This window comes from Takifugu flavidus, chromosome 15 (assembly GCF_003711565.1).
Source record: "Takifugu flavidus isolate HTHZ2018 chromosome 15, ASM371156v2, whole genome shotgun sequence".
Lineage (NCBI taxonomy): Eukaryota > Metazoa > Chordata > Actinopteri > Tetraodontiformes > Tetraodontidae > Takifugu > Takifugu flavidus.
In genome coordinates this window covers 12,118,057-12,142,889 of record NC_079534.1, presented here as the reverse complement: position 1 = coordinate 12,142,889, position 24,833 = coordinate 12,118,057, and the positions used below count along the sequence as shown (strand labels likewise).

General features: G+C 44.0%; 1 protein-coding gene across 8 annotated transcripts in view; it reads right to left on the bottom strand.

Moving 5' to 3' along the window:
- The window catches only part of LOC130538732 (receptor-type tyrosine-protein phosphatase mu-like), a 117,933-nt gene that overhangs the window by 52,955 nt on the left and 40,145 nt on the right, over positions 1–24,833 (bottom strand). For all 8 annotated transcript variants that reach the window (XM_057056591.1, XM_057056592.1, XM_057056594.1 and 5 more), the window contains exons 3-9: positions 23,946–24,220; positions 20,622–20,700; positions 19,200–19,315; positions 18,043–18,217; positions 12,820–13,113; positions 2,221–2,529; positions 1,038–1,147 (exon numbers count right to left, since the gene is read on the bottom strand). In XM_057056591.1, coding sequence (XP_056912571.1) covers positions 1,038–1,147; positions 2,221–2,529; positions 12,820–13,113; positions 18,043–18,217; positions 19,200–19,315; positions 20,622–20,700; positions 23,946–24,220 — 1,358 coding nt within the window. The remainder of the gene's footprint in view (positions 1–1,037; positions 1,148–2,220; positions 2,530–12,819; positions 13,114–18,042; positions 18,218–19,199; positions 19,316–20,621; positions 20,701–23,945; positions 24,221–24,833) is intronic.

Sequence of the window (24,833 nt, the reverse complement as noted above, 5' to 3'; positions counted from 1 at the left end):
TGATTGTAATGTCTCCACTTCTAGTGTGATTATCTCTAGTGACCCCGAGCCTCGCACAAGTATTTACATATTGGAAATATGGATGACAAACAAAGAATATTTACAGTATATCAGCTGAAACCTGTTTTTTCCTGTGTGTGTCTGGAGAATCTTGAGGAAAACAAACACTCTGTATAAGTGAAAACCAGTATGGAAGTAATGATGCTGGCTGGAGATTTTTGCATCGACACAAATGAAAAAGCATCCGTGCCAGCGTCACCGTTTGCTTCGGATCCTTTCAGTCGTGCCATGAAATTTTAAAAAGACAAACAACAGAAACATGGAGTTCTAAAAGTGACTAAAATGTGCAGTGAAGGATCTGCTTTTCCATGTGTGGAGTGCACAACAGCACACTAAAAAACACTTGAATAAACAGGGCCTTGTCACGGTTCCTTGAACCCTGCTTCTGATTGAAACGTCTGCGATGTTACGGGAATATCCATTTTATATTTCAGTCGCTCTGTTCACCCGACGGATCGGTTGCAGATGGAGCGACCTGCGCGGCGACCCCAGCTGCACAGCTTTTACTTTCAATCTGCTCTCCTTGGGTAAGAAACGGGCCTGTGAATAATTGCTAACATAGTCAAAATATCAGGCGCGAGGAGGAGAATCAATCTGTGGCAAAGGCGGGAGGATTACTACCACCATGAGCTCAACGTGTACATGTATATACTGTATAATGTGTGTGCGCACCGTTTCAATTATTCAAGATTCGACGCCGCTCCTGGGCCAGGCTAGCTGGAGCCGTATGTCAACATTTACTCTGCGATATATGCTCAAGGTTTGTTTCGGAGACAGTTGAGATGACACACAGGAGTTGAAGGACAGAGAACATTAAAAATGCTCAAGCTGATGGTGTATGTCTGCTCTCTTTCAAGGATCTAAAGATCTGGCATGTTTTACACTGTTTTATCCTATATTTTCAATATCAGGAATGAGCCAGTTTCGCTAGGTGGACTGTCAAGCTAGCAGTATTGTCAGTGTGGTGCTTGTTGTACCTCGTACTGAGTGATGATCCCGTAGGTCTGCGCTGGTTCTCTCCACTTCAGGATGATCTTCTCCTCATAAGCGCTGCCCTGAAACGACTCCAGCGGAACCGCACCAGGCACTGTGGGAACCATCACAGCCACACCCCTCAAAAACTGATCGCACTGAGTGAAACATTCAAGAAAAGCGTTTCGCAGATACGCGTTCCACAGCCCAGGACCCCCTGTTCTGTGAATATTTGTTTTGATGAAACGGCGCAACACAAGCTTTTTAAAGACTAGCAGTCGAAGGAAGCCTTGGAGCTTCGGAGCGTTAACCTCGCGGGACGGCGGGAAATCAGAAGCTCTCTGCTGTGTTTGCTTGTGCAGAGGAGCTGCCGAAGAGATCTGATCCTTTAACCCCTCGTGTGGCTTGTTTTCATTCATTGAGAACAGAAGGATGTAGAATTTCCCGAGCATTTATCGTCAAGAAAAAGAAACAACCGCAGCAACACCCTGTTCCCACAAGAGCCTGAACACACAATGCAGAGACGCCGCCATCAGCGAGCGAGAAACTTTAACTTTTTTGCCAGCTGAGCCTGTTTGCTGTCAGGCGGCCATCTGTAAAGTTCATTTTCTGTGTCTGCTGAGGGAATATGCTGTACCTTTCATCGTTCTGCGCCAAATGCAATTTATTTGGTACAAAAAAGCATTTCAAGAACGAAAATAAATAGCAGATCTTTCTGAAATATTTAAATGTTGGCATTTTTGGGGGCGAGGGTTCCGCTAACTGCTAATTAAAGTGTGATGGTTGTGAAGTAGAAATCCTCACAGATCATTAATATTTCCGTTTCGGAAACTGCTACCCTCTTGAATTTATTCTTCGGAGCTATACAAACGGTTTGTTTAATGACACGAAAAAACTATTTGAAATTCAAAATCCAAATTAAACTGACAAGCAACTTTGAAGCAAGCTCCGATGCAAATGTTCATGAACGCGTTCATAATAAAATGTTAAATATTTTCGCACGGAGAAGATGAAAGGACTCGCAGGAGGAGGTCAGGCCCTCCGTGCGCTCGGATCGTCTCTCCGAGTGGAGAAAACAAACGTCGGAGACGGTCGGGAAGGTTGGAGAGCTGAACGGTCGGTGATTTTTAGGGACGGTTGTTTGGTTGTTGCTAAACTCAATGCGAGCTTGGCTAATGTGACACTTACCATCCTCGTCAGTCTGAACCTTGAGCTCCGTACTCTCCATGACTCCCTCTGGATTACGTAGGACCAGTTTGACGCTCAGGTTGGTAAACGGCGTCAAGTTGTGGATGGTGTGCTGAGGGTCGCGGCTCTGGGTGTCGTAGCACACCTCCTCCCGGGTCTCCTCCTTACCGCCCACCTTGGAGCGGTACTGCACCGTCAGGTTGTAGCTGTGGCAGCGGGTCACATTGTAGCCCAGCGGCTCCCAGCGTATCGTCACCTGCGTGGCCTGGATGTCCACCACTTGGAGCCTTCGTGGACCGTGCATCGGCTCTGGGTGGGTGGACAGCGAGAGAGGAACGTGAAAATCAAGGTGAGCAAGATAATCCATTAGGGCAGGTGGAATATGACTAGGGCAAGGCAGTTTCACAGGTGGGTCCGGGCCACTCGAGACCCAGTCCAAAACTTTCCTTCTCAATTCATATTTTCATAAAATATTTACATTTTTCAAAGCCTCGGGCTGAGGCATTGCCACATTCCATTAAAGCACTAACTGGGTCTCGCAGCTGCTGCACACACCACAGGCATTTTGGTGCAAACCCCTCAGCAGGAGGTGTATCATCCCTTCAGAGCGTGCCATTCTTGAGCTCCCTTCTTCCTTGTCCTTGGCCTTTTTCCCTCGATTTTCTATCTCACCCAGTGGTGGTCACCTATTAGCACCACAGTGATACAGGGGGAGCCAGCCTGCCAATCCAGGCAGGATACAACCCCCACCGCCATCCCATCACCTCTAATCACATACGCCATGTCTTCTTGCCTTTTCTCTACATCTTTCTCAATTTTGCTCATCTCTCTCTGCTTCAACTTTCTCCTATCCTATTTCTTTTCTCACTTTCTGCGACTCCCCCATTTCTCGTTCCCCTGCCTTCTATTTCTCCACATCTCTGCTTCCCCCTGTCTATTTTCCTCTCCCCCTCTCTGCCACCTATGGGAGGAAAGCAGACCAAGCGCAAGGTAATGGGATCAATTTCCATTCCAGGTTAAATTTGCAGTCCATTTCTCTGGAACTTAACACTTTACCACCTATTAGGAACAGCCAGGGCTCAATTTCCCCGTTCCCCAGGAGACACGGTCCAGCAATTCAGGGGCAGATCTGGAAGCCATGTTTTACATTCTGGAGGTTCAATCTATGCACAACATACAGAAGCTGTCAACGGCACAATGTAACAATGAAATATAGTAACAAAGCCTTTTGTCACTTTTATTACTTACTTATTAGGAATAAGGAATGCTGTGTCACTGTGCAGTACTGAATAGAAATGTAAATGTTTTAATACATAACAAGAAAATGCATTCACAACTGGGAAATATAACCAACCGGTCGGCTTAAAACTATGGACTTGCAATAATAAAGGTTAAGCTCGCTTTATGGAATCAGACCCCCACAAATAACATGAATTCTCGGGGGAGAGAGTTGGCAAAAGAAAACAGGCATCTTCACATAGGTTGCAAGGCTGGCAAAGCCAGAAAATAGGAGTTTTAAACCCCTTCATTTGCGGAACTATCTGTTGGCTGCACTCTGTAGGCAATGGTTACACTAAAAGCACAGAGAATTGTGGGGTGGCCAGGCACAGAAATCAAATTAAACCAGACGCTCTCAAAGTGACAAATGCACCAAACTGTGAATCTCAAGCAGATGTGCACGGGCAGCTTGAAGGAAGTCTCATTTATGGTGCGTTCAAGGAGAATGTCACACTCTCATCTTTGTGGAACGTCGAAGATAATGGCCCCTGCATCCTCACTCTGGCCGATGGAGACCTGCCAACAAGGCTGAGGAGGAGCCAGGAAAAATGGAAACGAGGTCGGAAACAGCCAAAGTACAATAAAAAGATTAAAAAATAAAAGTGGAGATAGGAATTGTATTTTGTAAAATGGTCAGGATATTACTCGGATCCATATTTCTGTTGTTGCGTCAATACCAACAGTGAAGGAAATAATAGGAGCATTTAGTAAAGAGCACTTCTGACTATTCAAAAGAGTCCCCCTGGAGTTTTGTTTGGGAAAAGGCTAATTGTTTGTTGCCCCGTTGGCTCCCCACGGTGCAAATGCCAGTTGGCTGAGGGAGGTTGCTAAACGCAGCTAACTGTGGCAGCCACCCAATCACAGCTCAGCCTCCATGACTTAGAATGACATCACCCTTTGTCTTGTCATATTTAGCCATATTTCAATAAAGAGAAAAAAGGTCAGCGCCATTCAATCCGAAATAAAAAAGTGGATCCCTTCCTTGAATGCAGCATTTTTCAGGTGGACCAATGAACGACAGCTGATGAGATGAGCCCATTACCACGGCCTACTGTGGCTGCTGGTTGAGTGTTATTGACTGGGCAGGAACCGGCTTGCCTTTATAAGTGCACGCACAAATCACAACAAGAAATAACAAGGCTATCTCTTGAAACCCATACCATTTCTTTTCTCTTCCACAATTCTCACAGGCTATCGCACGCTGAGGGTGACACAGGGGTGAAAGTACCGAAAATATGACTCTAATACCTCGGCCGGTATGGCAGATATTTCAAGAGGAATACAGCTATAATAATGGCTATGAAAGTATCCCTTGGAGCAGGAAATTGCTGAGGTCTATCTCATGCCAGGGCACACAGCAGACTGAGAGGCAGATTTGTATTCAGAGTCACGGCCAAATTATCACCTGCGCTGCGATTGCCCGGCGTAATTGAATAATTTGAATGTGACATTTACATTCAACTATTAGTGACTTTGCCATTACAGTGTGACATTTAAATAATGTTTTTGGAAATTATCAGGACGTTATTGCTTCCCCCCCCATTTCAATGGTCCCTGCTTACGCAAGAGAACGGCTCGGGTGATAACGCGATTTCCTCCCCCGAAACATCAAACACAAACAAACCAGCCACTGCATGTTGCAGCTGCCTCTACGAGAGGGGTTTCAAACGGTGCACTTAGCCCCTGGGTAGATGCGGGACATTAGTCCTGGATGAAAGGAAACAAATTGGGCATGTCTGTGGCACAGCCACTTTACTGCCAGACAAGCCTGTGGATGTGTGAGGTAAAGATGTGTGTTTTGTAGCATAGTTAGAGTAAAACCAGCCTCCGTAAGCCTGCAGGGCAGCGCAGAAACGGCTCCTCTGTGACCTGATAAATATACACGGAATGATACACTTATCAGATTTCCCTCGGGCACGAAAGCCGGGATCTTTATCAAATCGACAATGGTTATGCGCGGCCTGAAAAAATAGCCTCTCTGACTCTCACCACTATCACCAGAAAACAACTTTTGTCACTAGTCAGTGTGGCTCTAGAGCTTAGTTTCTATCCATCCTAGTGCAAATGGCATAAGGACTGTGGAGGAGGTGCTAGTGGTGGTGGTGGTGGTGGTGGTGGTGTGGTGGTGGTGGTGGTGGGGGGGCTTGTTGTACGGTGATGAAAATAAGAGAAATGCCACCATTTCTATAGAAATGACATGCCCGCTGCTGGGTTCCTTGTTGAGTGCATGACAGCAGGGGCTCATCATACGTCAGCGCCTCGGCTGAACCCCAACAACACGGCAACAGCAAAGATTAAATCCTGCTCAGGAGGCTGTTTTCATGTAAAGTGCTCCCTTCCAGGCAGCGAGGGCAAGTGTTTCCATCACTTATCTTTCCATTGCTGTGTGTTATTCACTTTGTTCTGTCTGAGCCGGGTGGGCTGAGAGGCAAACGCGTTTGTTTGCCTCTTTCTATTCCATCTCCGCGACGGCACCATGGCCATCCAGGTAATGACACAGGCTTTACACTTAGGAAATCATTTTCATATCCAGCCGAAGCGGCCGTAATGATAGCTTTTGATAACCAACAATCAAAGCTTCGGCGCCCTCCTAGAGTGGTCCTGTGTGCAATCCTCCGGAGGGAACAAAGAATGCGGGATGGCGGTTAAGAGGGGAGATGGAGAGAGTCATTTGTGGGTGGAGAAAGAGAGATGAAGCACAGGAAGGAGGGGGTGGAAAGACAAAGAATTCTGGTTGCCCTCAGACGCAACAGGCCATCAGGCCTTGGGGTTGACACGTGGACACATTTTATAATTGATGGCGCATTAAAAAGCTCGGTATGAACCGCTTGTGTTCACACATCGCCTCCTACACTCATTACAAAGTCAGAGACAAATGTCCAAGTGCTCAGGACACACACAGACATACTGTCTATACACCTTGGAGGCGTGGATAATCACAAGGATTTATTGAATGGTGCTGGTTGTTCCTCACTCTATCAGGCCCTTCTTTATAGGCCTCATGATAGATGAGACTGCCATGATGGGTGAAGATGAGGAGCAGAGGGGGCTACAACATTCTGGATCAAATTGAAACCGCAGAATGAGCACAAACACCAGGCCGGCCTGGGCTGCCATCTTGTCTGATGAACCCCCCGAAGCTGTGGGGGAGGAGATGAATGGCTGAGTGGCTTCCTTCTCAAAGTAATGAATAAAACCGGCAGGCCAACGGTTCGAGAGAGAGAACGAAAGATGCTCTCTACCTGCCTCCTGGAGGCTGTTGTCCAACAAAACCCGGGACAAGTCACGCAAAACAAGTCAAGATTTAGAGAATCATCCAATCCAGTTTGCTTCTGGACACTTTGTTTCCGTAACAAAGCGTCTTCTTTGCTAGATTCCGCTATTGCGAGAGGCTAGGATGTTGTTAACCTTCTAATGTTGGGCTGTCGGGCAATAATTCCTTGTTGGCTGTGTTGCTAGTTCCCCACATGGATTAACTTATTGGGTGTTTATCCCTAAGGAGCAAACACACCGATTCTAATGTACATCTAGCCAGTAGACTGTTTCAAAATGCAAAATTTGATGCCTAACGAGTCGTTCCTAGTTTGACAGCACAGAATAAAACCATTAACAGCCTGTGAGGCTGGTTTTTCATATCTACTGTGTATTTGCAAAAATAAGCAATAATAATACTTAGGTATATTTTGATGTCCATCTATTACCAAAAACTCAAGAATTCTACAAGAAGGACTGAAGTACAGATTGATAACTAAATTGGTTAATGAGGCCAGTGGATTCCAGAAGGCAATCATTCAGGGATGAGGAGGAGGCTCAGCGTTCCTCATGAATCCTCAGACAGAATGGAAACAAATAGCTAGTTGAAGGGAAGAGCAGAGGCAGCGGAGGTGAAACTGCCTAAATCAATCTTTCATTCTGCTTCTACCAATAGGCTGCACAGTGATTGAGGTCAAAGTGACAGGTAGCGGGGGCCTCCTCTTCCATTCAACACAGCCACCAGACATCCCACGCTGCTGCCAGACAAGCGTTGCCTTCTGTGTTCGGGTCTTCCCAGGAGTGGGTCTGGTTTGGGTCTGCAAACACCAGCAACGCGGGCCTTGATTTACTGACGGGGATGCGATGGCTGCAGGAGCAGTGGGGGGTTACCAAGGTGATTCTTCAACTTCAACACTCTCCAGATGGATCCCGAGGCATTGTCATTTGTTGGGAAAAACCTGAATGTGTCACACTAAACTCAGGGTGTTACCCAGAGACTAAATCAATGTGAAGAGCTTGACTTTGTGAAAAGGTTGCTGTAATTCCTGAGCCACCTACTTATCAGATGCCTCAGATGTTGCCGTCTAGATGGTGGGAATACAGGAGCTAAATGGCAGCCTTTCTCATATCTCTGACTTTCCTTTAGGGATGAGGAATGAAAATATTTTTGAATATGACTTATACAACCAGACGGAATGAGTGCACGGTGGATGCCTTGCAAGCGGAATGGGCCATCTATAATTCAGGAAAAGGATGGAGAAAATCTGTGACAGAAATTACAGCAGATAGTGCCTGAATAATTAAACACGAAGAATAGAAACATTTAGAGAACTTCAGAAGATTTCAGTTCAAATTTTTAAAACAGTAGAAAAAAAAAAGGTCTTGTCAACCCCGACTAAACTACAGCTAGTTATCACTCTCTGGAGGCACGAGAGCGGAGAAGATAAACAGCTTAAAGACCCTACATGTATGTCAGCAGTATCTGTTGCCAAAGTTATTAGTGAGGGCCAATGATGGAAGGATGGGTAAAAAATAACAATAAGGGAAAAAAAAGAGTTTCACATTCCATCTCCAGCAGCCATCATTGCCTTGTGTCCTTCAGAAGAGCACAATTTGTCTTTTGTGGTGCCAGTATCATAGAAGACAATTTACCATTCTAATTCCAACCGCGTCTTATGAAAAAGGCGTTTTATTGCGGTCGCTCTATAACCTTCCTGCACACTGCAAACTCAATCTGCCCTGTTTTCACTGAGTGACAAAAGAACAAATTCAATAGAGCTGGAACGAAGGCGATTCACTCACCTTGCTGCGGATGATATATAAACCCTATAGATCATATGATTGCCAGCTTTTGTGGGGGATGAGCAAGGGAACTGTTATCTGAGATGGTAAGGTGAAATGGTTTTCTATTGATGTCCAAAAGCATCAATAATTAGACAATACAACCCAGAAACTATTTATTTTCAGTCTGCAAAAAGAAAAAGACCTCTTGTCTCTCAAGGATAATGATACTCAATAAAAACTCCATCATTGAATTTACCATTATTCACTAGATGTATATATATTTGAGTGCACATATTCCTCTATTCCAGCTCACTTTGAATGCAGATGGAGCAAAGTGACAAAACACACGACAAAATGGTTTATTGCTAATTACAGTGGGAGAGAAAATTACAACATTGTCCAAAACCTGAACTATACGAACTCGGCCTTAACAACAACAATGCTCTTAGTGTGCTTTTTTTATCCATGTTGCTGTCAATCAAATGAAAGTGCATCAAGGCCGTTGGAGGCTGAACCAAAAAAAGAAATCTACAATTTTCATTGTGTCCAATAAATGGCTCATGCGTTCTAAAATTCAAAAAGGTTGCAAACGCATTGAATTTTTTTTTAAAATGCAGTGAGACTGATTCAGAATAATTCCAGAGTCTCACATGAGTCTACAGAGTTGCCTTTGAATTGTGCCTCCTGATATTTTGCCTCTCAGCGAGGGTTTGTTCCAGACTGATTATACGATACACGTGAGCACACAGCTTCTGTACCATATTGTATTGTAGATATTTTTCCAAATTTGTGTTGATTTTCTCTGATTTTACATGGACACCTGTAATGATGCTGCTACTGTATAGCTGAATTTGCTTCAGGATGAATAAAATCATCTTTTTAAATACACCTAGCCCTCAGACTTGCCTGGTTATGCTGATTTCTTATTAGTCGTACATTTAAACCCAACTAAAAAAACATCCACCGAAATTCTTACTCTGGAGCTGCTGTAAAACACTTTCATCAAATCAGACCAGGTCAAGTATTAATAAAATTCACTAACCAACAATATCAAAACAAACATTTGAGCTAATGTAATGTGGCAAATGTAATGTACAGATGATAACTGGTGCACTAAAAACCCCAAAATTGCATTTAATTTATTATAATTATTATCTATAATGTGGATTTTATGTCAGAAATGGGTGAAGACAAATATCAGCCAAAATATGATATAGGACCGAACCGTAACCTTTAAACCTTCAGAAAATGTTAAGCCAGATCTGCACTTTGACAGCAAGCTAATAAAGTTTGACAGACAGAAAACGATCCCTTCATGGAACCGTTAACAACGGACCAACCGGGTCATGACCAATTACTGTTGATTATCCAAAGGGTTTTTCAGCACCACAAGTCTATTATAATTAAGAGACAGCATAAATTAGATTCATTAAAACACACACACACACACACACACACACACACACACACACACACACACCACACACACACACACACACACACACACACACACACACACACACACCAGGTATTAATGATATTATCCAAGTTTATCCAAGTTGGAGAACTTTTGAATGTTGGTTTCTGCAAACATACAGAGACTCACGTTCCCAAAAACACCAGGAGGCCGAACACCCAACCTTGGGATGGGCTAACACAACACAACGCCCCCCCCCGCTCCTGTTCTAAATGAGCATTTAGGCGAGGGATGATCCCTGATTAATGTTGATTCTCCTGTGTTCAATCGCAGTCGGAGCAACAGAACGGCAAAGTTAAACAAACAGATGAGACCACTCCCACGTGGTATCAGAGCGCAGATGGAGATAACTTATAGACGGAGATGTGAACTTGGCAGAGGCTGAAGTCACAGCAGGTGTTTGGACCCAGCATAGACATTACATACCATCATAAGGTGCCAGCAAAGTGTCAAATTGAGTCTGCTGCACCATAAATAAGAGTAATATATACAGTAGTAGTATAGTAGTATGTAGGGTTTTGGTATAAGGAAGCTAGCTGATTATTGAAGTTAGACATTGGCAAAACAGCAAAATGAGTCGGAAAAACCTTCAACGTACTGCAAAGATGCTAAGAAAAATACTTGTGAATGTTAGAATTTTAGAGGAAATATGCAGGGGAAAAAAAAAAAAAAAAAGACGCTGCAGCAACAGCTTTTCTGCAGGAGCCTGAAGCCGAACTAAGACTGCTGATGAGCAGCTCTGGTGACACTTACTTCACTGCCTCCCTCATGCTGGCTGGAAATGGGTCCTCTGTGTGAGCTGTTGTCTCAGCGCTGTAGCTGAAATCCAGCCGCCGCCCCCCCGCTGTGATACTGGGGCAGCACAGGATAATATAAGTATCTTCGTATAAGTAGCACTCACCGAGAGCTGACAACTCTGCAGTATGAACCTTTTCATACAGACACAAACTCCAAAAGAATTTCCACCTTTCCCCCCTTGAATTACAGTGGTCAAATGAGGCCCAATAAATGTGTCCAGCTTGTTGAAACTAACAGTGATGGAGGACAGAGCAAGCTGTTGTTGACTCATTTAAGAACCCCTTGAACCTCCAAAATGATCCCCAAAAGCCTTTTGCAGCACTGATTTAAAACATTCTGTGTCAACACAACCGTTTGCTCAGTTTGCCTGAGCGCTGGAGACATGGTGATGAATAATTATGTGGGAGACAGTGCTCAAAAGTGGCCCCAGATTTTCATTAGCACCTCAGGGAAGCGTGTCTGTGGTCCGTCTGCACCAGCAGTGCCGTATCCCACAGTCCTGCCGGCCTTTACTGTTCAATTAGAGGCTGTGCTGAGAACCAGCCTGTCAGCGGGACAACAAACTGGACAAGATCAAGAACCGCTTCCTCAAACACACATCGGGAATCGGCTCCATCGGTCTCCCTGACTGTGAACGGCAGGGTGGCCGAAGGGTCGGGACCTCGGCGCAGGCGGGGCCTGGCTTTTAATGCCGAGCAGGTAGGGACATTTGTCCCCATCAGCTGGGCTAAAAATAGCCCAGAAACTCTGCAGAAGAGAGGATGTGGGGATATCTGGGGGGAAAAGTTTTCAACAGAACTTTTGCCCATACAATGAAGAGCATTAGCCTGGAAGACACCCTCTGGATAAGTCCAAATATCATTAACAATGGTAAATACACTGTATTTAAAAAGTCAGCATTCAACCGTTCATGTTCATCCAACAAAGCTGAAACTGAGAGAGTGATTTGTGGTCTGGATAGATCTGCCCCCAAAGCATACATCATATAATACCGCTATACTGTAGTTGAGGATCACACCTGTGATATATGTAAATGTGCATTACTGATAACTATTTCTGAGATTCAAATCTTGTATTTTTACAACAGTCACATGTAAAGTCTTTTAACATTCAAGTGCTCTGGTGGTGTTTAGTATTTCGAAAGTCACTTCTAAGGTTCTGAATTCAGTTCTGACTCCACCCTGAGGTCGCGCAGAGCTTCAATCAATATCTGGGCTGCTGATGAATTAGAACAGCAGCAGGTCTGCGAAATGAGAACGAGACTGAACAAACGTAATCACGGGGCAGTTTCAAGCGTTGAGCTAATGATACAGTAAATCAGAAAAATTACCGAGACACAACCGAGCCGAATAGCAAGTTATTTAAAGAGGCAGTCATTTTTCCATCAACTGCTTTTATAACATATAACCACGATTGTTTTCGCTGCTTAAGAACTCTCTTTTTTCGATTTAGGCGCAAATCAAACAGGACAGTTGGACGTCACGAATAATAATGATCTATAGATAGATCAAGGCTAATTTTTTAAATAGAATGAAAATGGTATATGCTGAGCAATTACCACTTGGGCTCGAACCCGTTGCTATTAGAGCAACACAACGGAGCTGCAGCCACTATGGACACAACGTGAACGTGTAAATTAGATCGGTAAGGGCATTTATAAAAACAGGACACTTTTTAAACTGTTTAATTTTAACTTGTAAATTAACATCTTAAAATGTAAATTACGAGTTCACTAACAGAAAGCTGCTGTGTGTAAAAGAGCCAGCTCCGCCTTCACTGCAGGTACACGTAGTGACGATATTCCAACTTCGCCACATGTGATTATCACGACCGCTTTTCCCTCAACTGAAATTATGTCATGATCGAATTATATATTTAGCAAAACTTTAAGTGCACTCTGGTGTCTTGAGCTCCCCTTGATTAAAAAAATTGAAAGTATTAACAGTTCATTTCCCTAAGCCTGACTCGGATGATGGTAACAGAAACTCAAATCTTTACGATCGACTCACCGGCACATTTGGTCTTGGCCCTCAGGAGCGGCCCAGGGGCTCCGGTGCCGCCCTCCAGAGGTCTGGTCAGCAGGACGCTGATCTCGTACTCGGTGTCGGGATCCAGGTGGCCGATTTTGTGCGTGGTCTTGTCGACGGGCTGAAGGTCGTACATGGTGCCGGACACGGTGCGGTATTCCACCTCCCTTTCAATAATCGGGCCGTCCCCATTGATGCTGTTGGCGTTCAACTGAATCCAAAGGTAGGTGGCACCAACAGCAGTTAGCTGAGGAGGTGCGATCGGTACTGGAGGCTCTGCGACAGAAATTTCGGTTAGACATTAGCAAGGTTCCATTCACTTAATGTGACTTTGCTTTAAGATGTATGTAATCAGACACGTCTGCAACGCCATTGTTAAAATAAACGGGCCAATTTTGCCTTTCAGCTGCGAGTTTTGAATTTACTCCTGTAAACCCTTTCTCTACTGCCTCGTAGCCACTTGTTTCCACCTGCTTTGGAATTTTCCTAAGCAGAAGCGTAGCAGTGGTTCAGCCGGCCCTCGGACAGGGTTCCTAGCTTGCTGTTGTGATACTTTAAAGGGGTACTCAGTGATCATGCTGGACTTCACTTCCTTTGAGGATCAAAGGCAATTCAAAACAAAACAGAACAAGTTCACTCGTCACCCCAGTGTTTCCCTAACTCATGACATTGCAAACATAGCTAGGATGCTACGTTAACTCCAGCTGTTCGGTGATTAAATTAATATTTATATCAGCACATGCACTAACCTCCGCCCCTCTCATCCAACCATCTTATTGGTGATTGGCTGGAATGTGGTTTGTTATATTTTGGTGCACCGCCTGTTCCCCTAGTGGTTTTTTTTTTACATTTACGAGATCAGGCTTTTTCACAGCGTACTCAGGGGGAGCACAACAAGGGGAGACGCTAGCGATGGGAGACAAAAATAAAATCGCACTAAAACCAGGCAAGATCGCATAGTATACCTTTAACTACTTTCACATAAATAAAAATACTTTTGTGTTTATTTAATGCTAACTTATTATTAATGGTAATTTACTGTATCAGCACCTGTAACTATTGGCTGATGTATGGATATTTCCAATCTACCCTCAACTTAGCTGATTTTATGTGGGCATGACGGTGGGTGTAAGCGCTGCGATTTCCATTTTTATGGGTGAAATAAACTTAACTTGATGATAAAAATCTGGTCTTTTTTTTAAACAGCAGCATGGTGATAGTGAACAAAGAAACCAGAGTTTTCAATGTCAAAACTCTTCAGTGTAGGATCGTTAGAGTGTAGTAGCTTCATTTATGCGGCAGACTAGGCCATAATCAAGCAAACTTCAAAAACTGACGAGGGTTAGTTTGAAGTGATCTACAGTTCCTGTTATTAACCAAAAGGTGGTGTTTATTTAGCAGATTATGTTTTTGTTTTTAAAAAAGAAAAGAAAATTCAAGTACCTTTGAACTTCAATTGTGTGTGTTTGTGTCTCCCAGAAACGTCTTTATCTACCAGACAAACACAGCCTTCCGTGTTACCCTTGAAGGTGACCTTTTCTCATATGTCACCAGTATTTGTGCCATCTCACATAAACCTTGTGCCATGTCTGTCTTAATGAAGCTTCTTGAAATGTCAGACAAGTTCTATCAACGGCGGGATTCATCCAGAAGTACGCTGTTATATAACCAGAGGGCGTTGTTTGAAACTTCTAATGTCTTTAAATACAAAGCTAATACCAGGTTTTCACAAAAGGTGAAAATGTTTCTAGAATCTTGATTTGTTTTTAAAATTTCTGCTACTTGGCAATAGATCTGTTCTCCTTCTATATTTGGATATTAACATTAGTTACTGTTGCTTAGCTGTAGTATAATGCTTAGCTGTACTATAAATATATATAAAGTTAGTTGTGCTTCTAAAACATGACCTTTTGTGCCTTCATTCAGGAACAAATCTTTCCTATTTTTCCAGCGCTGCACAAAAAACCAGAACCGTGCCTTTCCTTGACTGTTAGGGCTCTCACGACGTTGCGCTAAAAAAAAAAAGCCATTGTCGACAAAGACCTTTGGCTCTGGGTCGAGGCGCTCCTCAAGAATCCATCCTCATCATGGGCCACAATAGGTACACGTCCCAGAGGCCACATTGAGTGGCTCTAATGAGCACCCACATGGAACAGAATAATGCCATTAGTCGCCTGGCTGCTTCTCATGGAGTTGTCATGGAGAAGTCTGGAGACACATTAGCAGCAGCTAAGGTGTTCTGCAGAGAGTTGTAAGCTGTACATCAGCAGATGGTTACCCCATGATGACCCCTGTTGCAGCTCCCTAAACTACCACTAATCTGAGTTTGCAGCAGGACTGTCAAACATCACCTAAAGTGAACCAGCTAATCTAGCAGGTCCTCTGTTCAACCAACGCGTGGCACTAATCAGCAAGCTGGAGCCACACTGAGCCGTGAGGTGAAGCTGGCTAGTTTTCATGCTCTGTGGACGCCCGTTGTTGTGTCTGAGTTGAACTGAGTAAGTCAGCAATATGCTCGGAATTATTTTCACAACAGGGAGGAACACATGATTCCCCCCCCCGGAATACTGCCCCTCAGAGTTTAAAGAGGATTCAAAGTCTTTCTAATATTTGAAAACATTAACTACAAGAAAAGAGTTTATTTCAGCCAAATGAGGATTTTCTTTTTTGGCTCGCCTTTTTTTCTCTTCAGGCATGGAAGCAGATGGAATGTACAAATAACCGAAGATGGATTTTACCTCTATTAAAAAAATAACTAATCAAGTTAACTAATTAAGATCCTAACAAGGAAAAAAACAACTTACTTCCTTTGATGAAACAGGATGGCAAATTTTAGAAACTACACCTTGGTGATTATCTGCTACAATTGATATATCTTCCTGAGCATTATGGAAAAGGAAGTAATGGTCGCCTGTGCTGTCTCCCCATCCTGTTCGAAGCAAAAGGTTGCATTTATTACTTTACTTTGTCATTGTAGTGACGTTAATAGAGTAATAGCTTTTCGGGTTTCAATTTTCTTGTGACGATGTCAATAAAGCATTTTGAACAGGGGTAATAACTATTTATTCAACTTTGGAAAGTTGCTACTTTACAGCAGCAGCTTACAGTGGGTAAATGATTCCTGTAGGTGCAGTAATCCGCTGTTCAACAGCTACAGCAGATACGCTGAAAATGAAGGATTACCGGTTTGAAATCCGCAGCGCTGCCACGTTTCAGGATATTAACAAATCAATTCCCGCTATTTAAGCCTGAGTAGCGTCGCGGGGCCCCGGAAAGGTCTCAGAAGTGTGCTGCGTGCTGGCTGGAGACGGGCCACGGCGTGCTGATGGCGGTGGCGACCATACGCGCGGTGGTGGGGGAGGAGGGGGGGGTCAGTGAGCAGCTGTTGTCATGACGTTGACCAGACAGGCAGACGGCATGGCAACAGCTGCGTCCTCCTCTACTGCATCACCTGTCGGCTTGCCAAAGTACAAACGCGCAAATGCACACACATTATATCGCTGTGTATTTATATTAGGTTTTTGTATTTTCACATATATTTGTGTTTTTTTTATCCTGAACTAAAGCAGTTTACTGTCTTGGATATTATATCAAAGGTTTAAAGAAGGAACTGGTGTGAACCAGTTCCATATTTATTGTATAAATGTGAAATAAATGTGAATTTTTTTTACTCCTTTCTTACTCAGAATTGACCCTTTCATTAGCTTCTTACATCTACAGCATTTCTTCTGCCGAGATACAAGAGGTCCTCATTACAATCTCCCTAATTGGGCTGCTGTTAGTAAAGCATTGATCTGCTGCTGCATGGCGAAGAGGTGACTGGTGGAAAATGACGAGCTCGGTTGGCCGACCTTCGATTTTTGGTGGCTGCTCTCATTAGTGCTGACATGACTGAGCCACGGCAGCCCTGAGTTGTTAAAACGGCCCTAGAATACTTCACTAGAGCTCAGAGAATCACACGGCGGGCTCTAGGTGATTCTAACCAGGCCAAAGACGGAGCCGGCCCTCGGACAGGGGATAATTAGCCCCCTTTCAGAACTGCTGGCTTCACTCCAGGAGAGCCGGTCACAGGAACAGTCCAATCTGCATGGAACTGCATGGATCTCTGAGAGGTCCATGCAGTGCACTTCCACATAAATCTGACTGAACGCTGGCGTGAAAGGCGGACCTGATTATCTGGGATAATCAACCATTCCCTATATCCATGGTGGAGGGGGAGAAAGTCGGTGGATGGTAATGAGCGGTGGGGGGAAGGGGGCTGTTGTGCAGCACGTTCATAATCCACTGAATTGTTCCATGGTCACTCCTCCATAAATGATTTGGATTGGAGATACGGAGCATCAGGTAAACTGCCGAAGTGACCCTGACCGCCGCAAAAACTTGAAATCGAAAATAAAATCCTGAATTGTAACGCTATGTAAAATTCCATCTTTGAAGCCACTCGAGAAGCGCCTCAAATGTCCGTTGCACCTGAAGAAAATCTACAATTCCATCGCTGCTAATAAAACCAAAACCTGTTTGAGGATGGTCGACTGACTGCGTTACCGAATCTATGCACACCCTCCAGTCTGGTAGTAAATTTTCTCGGGGTGTAACACTGGACCCCGGGACACACTGAAGCAGTGAGAACTTTATCGCCGTTCCTCCTGCTGTACCTGGGACGGCCATTCTAATATGATTGACAGAGCCGGATCTAGGCAGCCGGGATTAAACCTATCAATCAAGTAAAGCTTGGAGACAAAAAAAAGAAAAAAATATCGGGCCATAAATTCAATTGAGAGCACAAGGAGAAAATTGAGGTGAAGAAATATAGGCGGCCATTACCGGGCTGTAGGGCTGTAGGAAAGTGAGGCCTTGCAGGATTTAGGTTTCGACGACTCCATAAATTCCTATCAAATGACTGCAGGAGTGAAGTATCAGCGAGGCTTCTGTTAAAAACCCCCACTGCTTCTCTCTGAGATCTTTTTTAGATGGGACTGTGGTCAGTCAAGGGCAGATTTTACACAGGAAAGTATTAAAGACCTCCACATAACAAATAAACATAAAAAAGCTAGCATCGCCTTAGAGGAAATGTACATCAACACAATTTGTAGCACTTCCTGTTTATGTCCTATTGACTTTGCTGTGTGCGCAGAAGGTCATGTGGATTAGTAAACATGCTGTGTTTTATTTTAGTTTTTGGATGCCCAAGGCCTCCATGCTTACGTTTAATGGTTAATTCCCCATAATTGGACACTCCAACGCCTTTTTCAGAGTGGATGATGCAGCGGTAGCGGCCCGAATCGCCCTTTGTTGTGTTCTTCACGTCGAAAGTGCCAATGAAACGGCGGTTGTTCCAAGGTTTAGTGGATCTCATCGGGGCCTCCCGTCCACCGATGCCCTGTTTCAGACAAACACACGAGTGCGTCTCAAACGTTGAATACAAATGTTTAATAAGGAAAGTGGTCTGACCTTGGGGGCTCAAGTCTGGCTGAGCGTGTACTTGTCTGCTCTTGTTTGTTTGTGTCCTATTGATCCCATTGATGGGTGAAGGTAGGGACACATTTATCACACATGCGCACTCACATGCAGAGCGGACTCTCCCCAGCTGTCACCCCTCACAGCAGGCAGATGGGGGACATTTGTTCATTAGAAATATTTCTTCATTACTGTCATCGGGGGACTTCACTTAATGTTTGCTTTCCAGCTCCTGTGCTAATGAGGACGTGTTTGTTAAAATGATGGAGTACCTGGCACGGGACCTTTACTCTGCGTCATGCCCCTACTGATCATGTGTGTGACGGCAGCAGAGCCAACTGCCAGATGTGCTGCCTCCTCTGCTCAGAACAAGGTCAAACCAAGACTGTTGTGCAGCTCAGCAGGGCTGGACATGGTGCACAATTTTCCCAGTTAACATGGTAATGGCACGGTAATGATGGATTTATTTCTTTATTTTTGCTGAATGGGTGTGGTGGTGTTCATGGAGTGTCACACTATAGATTCAATCACCTTTAGAAATGTGCAAAAACAATTTTTAAATACCTCTGAAATAACACTAAATGGTTTTTTGCTCTCATGAGGAAGAATTTCAGATGTTTTGATGCAGAAATATGTCACAAAAGTGGAAACACTTATTTTTCCTCATTTATGCAAGACAGGACTTGACGTGCACGGTCACATGACCGGTTATTCGTAGCCCTATTTTATTAGCATAAGTACAAAATAAGATTGCCAATGTGTAACATCAATATTATATTCTGGAGACCAGGTTTAGTGAGAATTATGAAGCTGGTGCCCAGAAGACCCTTTAATGGAAATGCAGACAAACTGTAATTGAAACAAAACTACTGATATAGAAACAGCTAGAAAGAAATCAGTCTGACCTGAAGCCAGAGGCGGAAATTGTCCTTCTTGCGTCCATTGACGGTGCAGTGAAAGGAAGCCGTCTGGCCAGCGTTGACCTCAACTCCTTTAATCGTCAAAAAGTGAGGCGTGTTCACTGTTAACAAAATGCAAAGACCTTCAGATCAACACAAAGATGTTAGACAGGCTCAAAAAGATCAATAATTCTGAACGAATAAAGAGAAACCGCTCGATGTGTCCCTCTCTTTGTCCTTTAATGGCATTGCTTCAAAAACATCAACATGTTCCCAGCCTTGGATACTCCTCAGACTCTAACTTATGCAGAACAAAACGCCATTCTGCCTCCAAAAATAGGGCAGATCGGAGGAGATCTGGACTCGAAACGATCTCTCAGGATTCAAAAGCTAATTTCAGGATTCAAAAGCTAATTCTAACAGATTTATTATAGACTTTCACTTCTATATATTCAGTATCCAGGACGTTGAAGCGCACCTCCTTTATAATTGCAAGCTGTCAATGTCAACTTTTCCCATCAACTGTATCTTCTGTAATGACGGCGGGTGACATAGACCACCGCGGTGGGGTAATTACTCCTTTGTGTTCGGAATACCACGTGCTTGTATATATAGAATGTGGACCGACTTCTCTACTTTGACGCGACTCAAAAAAAAGAAAAAAAAAAGACCCAGATTGCCCAGTCATCAATCCACTCTTGCTTCCACCCATTGAAATATTGATCACATCAAAAGTTCTCATTGAATTTAGTTATCTATATGCAAACCATAGAGTGTCATTAACACCAACAGTCCAAGCTGGGTACTTTAGTTATTAATGCGCTGAGGGAAACAGGTGCTTTTGAGGGGCGTAAGTGTATTTCACCTTTTCTGAAAGAGAATACATGATTATTGACACTGATGTGGATGGTAATGACAGCGAAATCTTGAGAAATCCTTGTCCTCCCTCAGCAGCAGCCTTTCCACAAGTTGAAGGGGCAACACCCGAGAAATGCAAGTGATTATGTGCTCATTAGCTTTGCGATGTGTCTTTTGTATTCAGCAAGAATATAACGGGAATATGAAGATCTAAGGGAGGAAGTGCTTCAGTGAAAATCCTTCAGAGAGTAAATGTAGAGCAGAGGCCCTATTTGTTTTATTATTTTCTATAACATAGTTCAAATTCCATTGCATTTATTTCCCACAGCCACTCCGAAATTAAATCCCCAAGGCATGTGGAGCACGGAGACCTAATAATCGTAAATTCTAAGGGATCAAGGAGGAGGGAGTTTTACTGTTATCAATGTAGCGCACATTTTGAAGACCTCCTGTTTGACGAGGAGGCCTTGAACATAACAACAATACAGGTGTTTGGGAGGTGTCACGGAAAGGACAATGGCTCTTTGATGGTATTCTTTTATGGTGACAGGAAAAAAAAAAAAAACTTACTGCACTGGTGGCCCTTGACCACGATGTCTTTGATGGCCAGCAAGCCACGCTGCCCCGAGGTTACGGCTTCAAACACAATCTGAGGAGGAGAGAGGAGACTCATAACACCAATGACAAATGGCCACATCTTCAAATGGCACTTGAGTGAGGCTGCAGAGAGAAGTCCGGCTCCTCCATAATGCAATCTCCTCTTAGTCAGGCTGCAGATGGTCACACAGCTGCAGGCCACTGATGTTATTTACACAATATGTCACAATTGAAGCATGTTATGACATGCAAGCATTAAATTAAATCTTTGCCTTGAGATGATTAGCGCACGGCGTGACGAGCTCAGCAAACATTTCAACAATACTTATCGCCAACAGTCGCTTGCCCAGCAATGTTGGTTAGAATACATTTTGTTTGCACAGTAAATAATGACATAATTGCGCAAAAAAATCAATAATGAAAATGTGTCTGCTCGTAAAATGTGTATATCTGTTGCTAGGAAACACCTGTAACGCTGTTGACTCTAAAGCAATCAAATAAGAAGAAATGAGGCAGCAGCATAATAATTTCTGACAGTAATTTCCAAACCATTAGCATTATGGGAGGAGATAAAATCCACTGAAAATATCAAGGAGATTTGTTTTATGAACCAATTAAAAAAGACTTTGAGGGATAATTATGACAGTGTAATCTCTCTGTGAAGAGGGAGGAAGATTCACAAATCCAAGTGATGTTACCGGGCTTAACAATCGTTATTTTTCTTCAAGGATTAAAGGAAATATCTCGAGACTCATACATCCGTAAAACTATAACTGAATCACCGATGGGGCTGCTGCATTTAGCTGCTGGTTTTTGTCCAGTGTTCAGCTGACACGTTTGTTGCCATCTCTGACAACAGAAGCTCAGAAATCATTTACTGATGGGCTGTGAAAAAGTGACACAACTCTATTTCAGGGCGCCGCTTCTGCAAATGAACAAATGGTGGCGATTCCTAAGAGAGGGTGGGTCCCGGCAGAATGTCAGAGTGGGTCTCCAGTGAGATAAAAACGGGTCCTGGAATGCCGGGCCCTTCCGAAAACCAGGGTGTGGTTTAGAAACCCTGTCCACGGCACGCACATAAGATCACATCTTTGCATTCCGTTACCCCCCAAATATAGCCTCTAGCAAGGGGTTGATGCTAATGCATATGTTCTGGCTGCAGTGTTGCACCAAATAAATCCAGCTATCATATAGATGCTGAGCGCACACCCTTCTGTGAGATTCTTTTTTTAGCCCGGGAATGCAAAGGCGGAGATCACTACCATTGTCATCTGGGAGGCAGGATGCCTTCAGATAACAGTGTCCAATTATAAATGCCTTTTTTTCCCCCATCTCGTGAAATATGAAAGTGAACGTCTTTGGTGCCAATTAAGGCCTCATTACAAGCTAATTTAAAGGAAATTAAAAGGCCAACCACTCCACATATTGCCACCAGACAAATGAACTAGCCCCTCACTCCCTAATTGAAATCCTTTGTTTGTGCAACAGACATCAGTCAGCCTGCCTAATAGCTGTGATATAATTGATTCCAACATCAATGATGGTGCAGTGCATAATTGGTCCTGACCCTCGGAGCAAAAATATTCACGTGGGATGAAAGCTGTTGATGCCACAAAAAAAAGTTCACCATTCTCATTTGTCAGAGAGTCGTGCGGCGGACCCAGCACTCGGTGTCTACTTCACCACGCGGGCTATTCCTGAGAGACTTGCATAAGTAGTACATTACAGCAGGATTGATTAGCTCTGCCATAGGTTCCAGTGCATCCGAATCAAGACAGATGAGAACATTTGGGTTTTTCCTCTCTTATTGGAGCGCCGTTCCATATCAGCGTAAATAATGGGCGCTCGTCTCGTGTACCGCGTTCAGTTGGACATCGGATCATGTGTTGCGTTTAGGGGAAATAATAGCTCTTGTCTCAGTGTTCAGCGGCTTGGGAAATGCACAACAATCTCAATTAAATGTGTTTTTAAGGCTCATCTGACAGTAGAGTAATTATCAAAGGTTTGAAGAGGCATGCGATGACTAAAAGCCTTACCAGTAATTAAAAAATAATTTCCAACTATCAGGCTTCCCTTTGACAATTCCGTAGGTTAGCATGCAATTAAAGATACCTATAATTACTGCCATGTTGTTAATTAGTGACAATTTTAAGCACTGGTCTCCTTCCTGACTACAGGTTGCTAAAGACATTAGCATTATAGCCTTTAGCCTTGTTGGTAAGTTTACAAATGGACACAGGTCTTCCACTGGGCACTGAAAGGCAACAGATGCCTGGTATTTTCCTGAACATGTTGGAAGGCATAATTTGTCATCTGGGGCTAAAACACCATATGCTTAACTTTCCTAAAATACATCGCAATAATGGTGCTGTGAATTGCTCAAGTATGGATCTTGTTGGTCTTATTAAAGATGTAGCGATAGTATAAAAGAAAACAAAGTATTGTCCACCCCAAAAGAGCATGAAACCGTTGGATCTGTGCGTCCACATCTGCTGCTGACGTCGGGAAAACAAAACATATTAAACCATTTAAACGGATCTTTGTACGTGCTTTGAGTGCTAGCGAGCGGTCTCATTAAGCCCCTCGAGTCCAACTGCACGCGTCTGACGAGACGGTCCTGTGATTTATCGTGACACATCAGGGCCACCGCCCAGGCAGTGGTGCACAGTGAGAAGCTGTAGCAGATTTGTCCATCTCTGCTGTTGCCGTCCATCCCTTATCTCTTCCTTTTGTCAATGCGCCTCTCATTAAGGCGCCGAGCTTGCATTCAGCAGTCACTAGCTCAGCGGTGTCCCTTGTTAACTAAGTTATCATGGTCGCTGTGTCGAGCAGGCAAGAGGACCCCCTCTGCTCAGACGTAGATCACAACTGCCAGCCCATAATGAAATAATTCACGAGGGATCGGTCTCCCACTGGGAGGTTACGGGGTCTCTCTGCATCAATTAACATTTGGTGGACTCGTGGAACAGGCCCAGCGAAAGACTAACAGCCAGGCATGTGTGAAATCACCTTGCCCCAGCCAGCAGTCATGTGCATTGGTAAGTGAAAATTAGTTTTTAGACCAGGAAAAGAGAAGTGGAGAGATGATAGAAGCATGAAAAAAAATTACCATGGATACCAAAGTAGGCCCGGGAATTGACAGTTCTGGGCCTTTCGAATGGGCTATTGTGTGATTGTTGGGATTTTTAAAAAAAACAACTAATAAACATGCCTTGCTCCATCCAAATAATGGTCTGTAAAGGCTGCGGACAATGAGTAACCCCATTTTATTATGAGTCATGTGAATAGGAGGATCACCTGGTAGAAATTGGGCCAGTACGTGCTGACGGCCAGTTCGATCTGGACCCAAGAGCGAGTCGCTGGTCCGGATACGTTCCAAACAGGCATCCCCATGGGACTGTTGTTCTCCTTGATGTAAACGTTGAGGTGACCCGGGTGGCTGCTGTCGCGGCCTCCTATGTAATAGTGGAAGGTGACGCAGTGGGTGTCGTTCTCCCTCAGCTGTGGCGTTAGCAGAAGAGCCTTCTGTCCTGCAAAGCGTCCTGATGTGTTCACCATCGCGAAGGCTGAATCTGCAACAGGAACAAATGATCACTCAACAGTCGTATACAGTTGCTAGGCGCAACAGCAGAGGGCCACTGACAAAGTGCCCTGAACAAGTGAACGCGACACCGCAATAAATGACTCTATCAAATTCACCGCATCCGTCAAACTACTTTGTGAGAAATGCTAACATGCCAACACGCTGCTATGCAACAATCATACATAATCTATAACAGAGAACGACGCCAGCACTGAATTTGAACGGGCAGTGTGGTTTTGGCACCAAAAGATTAAAACCTGTAGTTGGCGATTCGAAATGGGAACCCTTCAACAAAGATGCAGGTGCAGTTGACGCCTTGATGGACGCGCGCCCACACACTCTGCACACACTAACGTAGCTCGCACACATTTAAAAAACGCGTTTATCTTCGCATTGAGAGATCATCTGAAATCATTCTCGTTTATCGAATTACTTTGACAATAACCCCACGAAGGCCAGTAGTTCAAGGAAGGAGTACCTTCCTGCAGTGGCAGACAGAAGGGAAAGAAATGAGAAATCAATAAGGTAAAATCTGTTTGCCAAGCATGCCCCATTTAGGTTTTATCACTGGGGTTCAATATTAAAGGTTAATCTAATTCTCC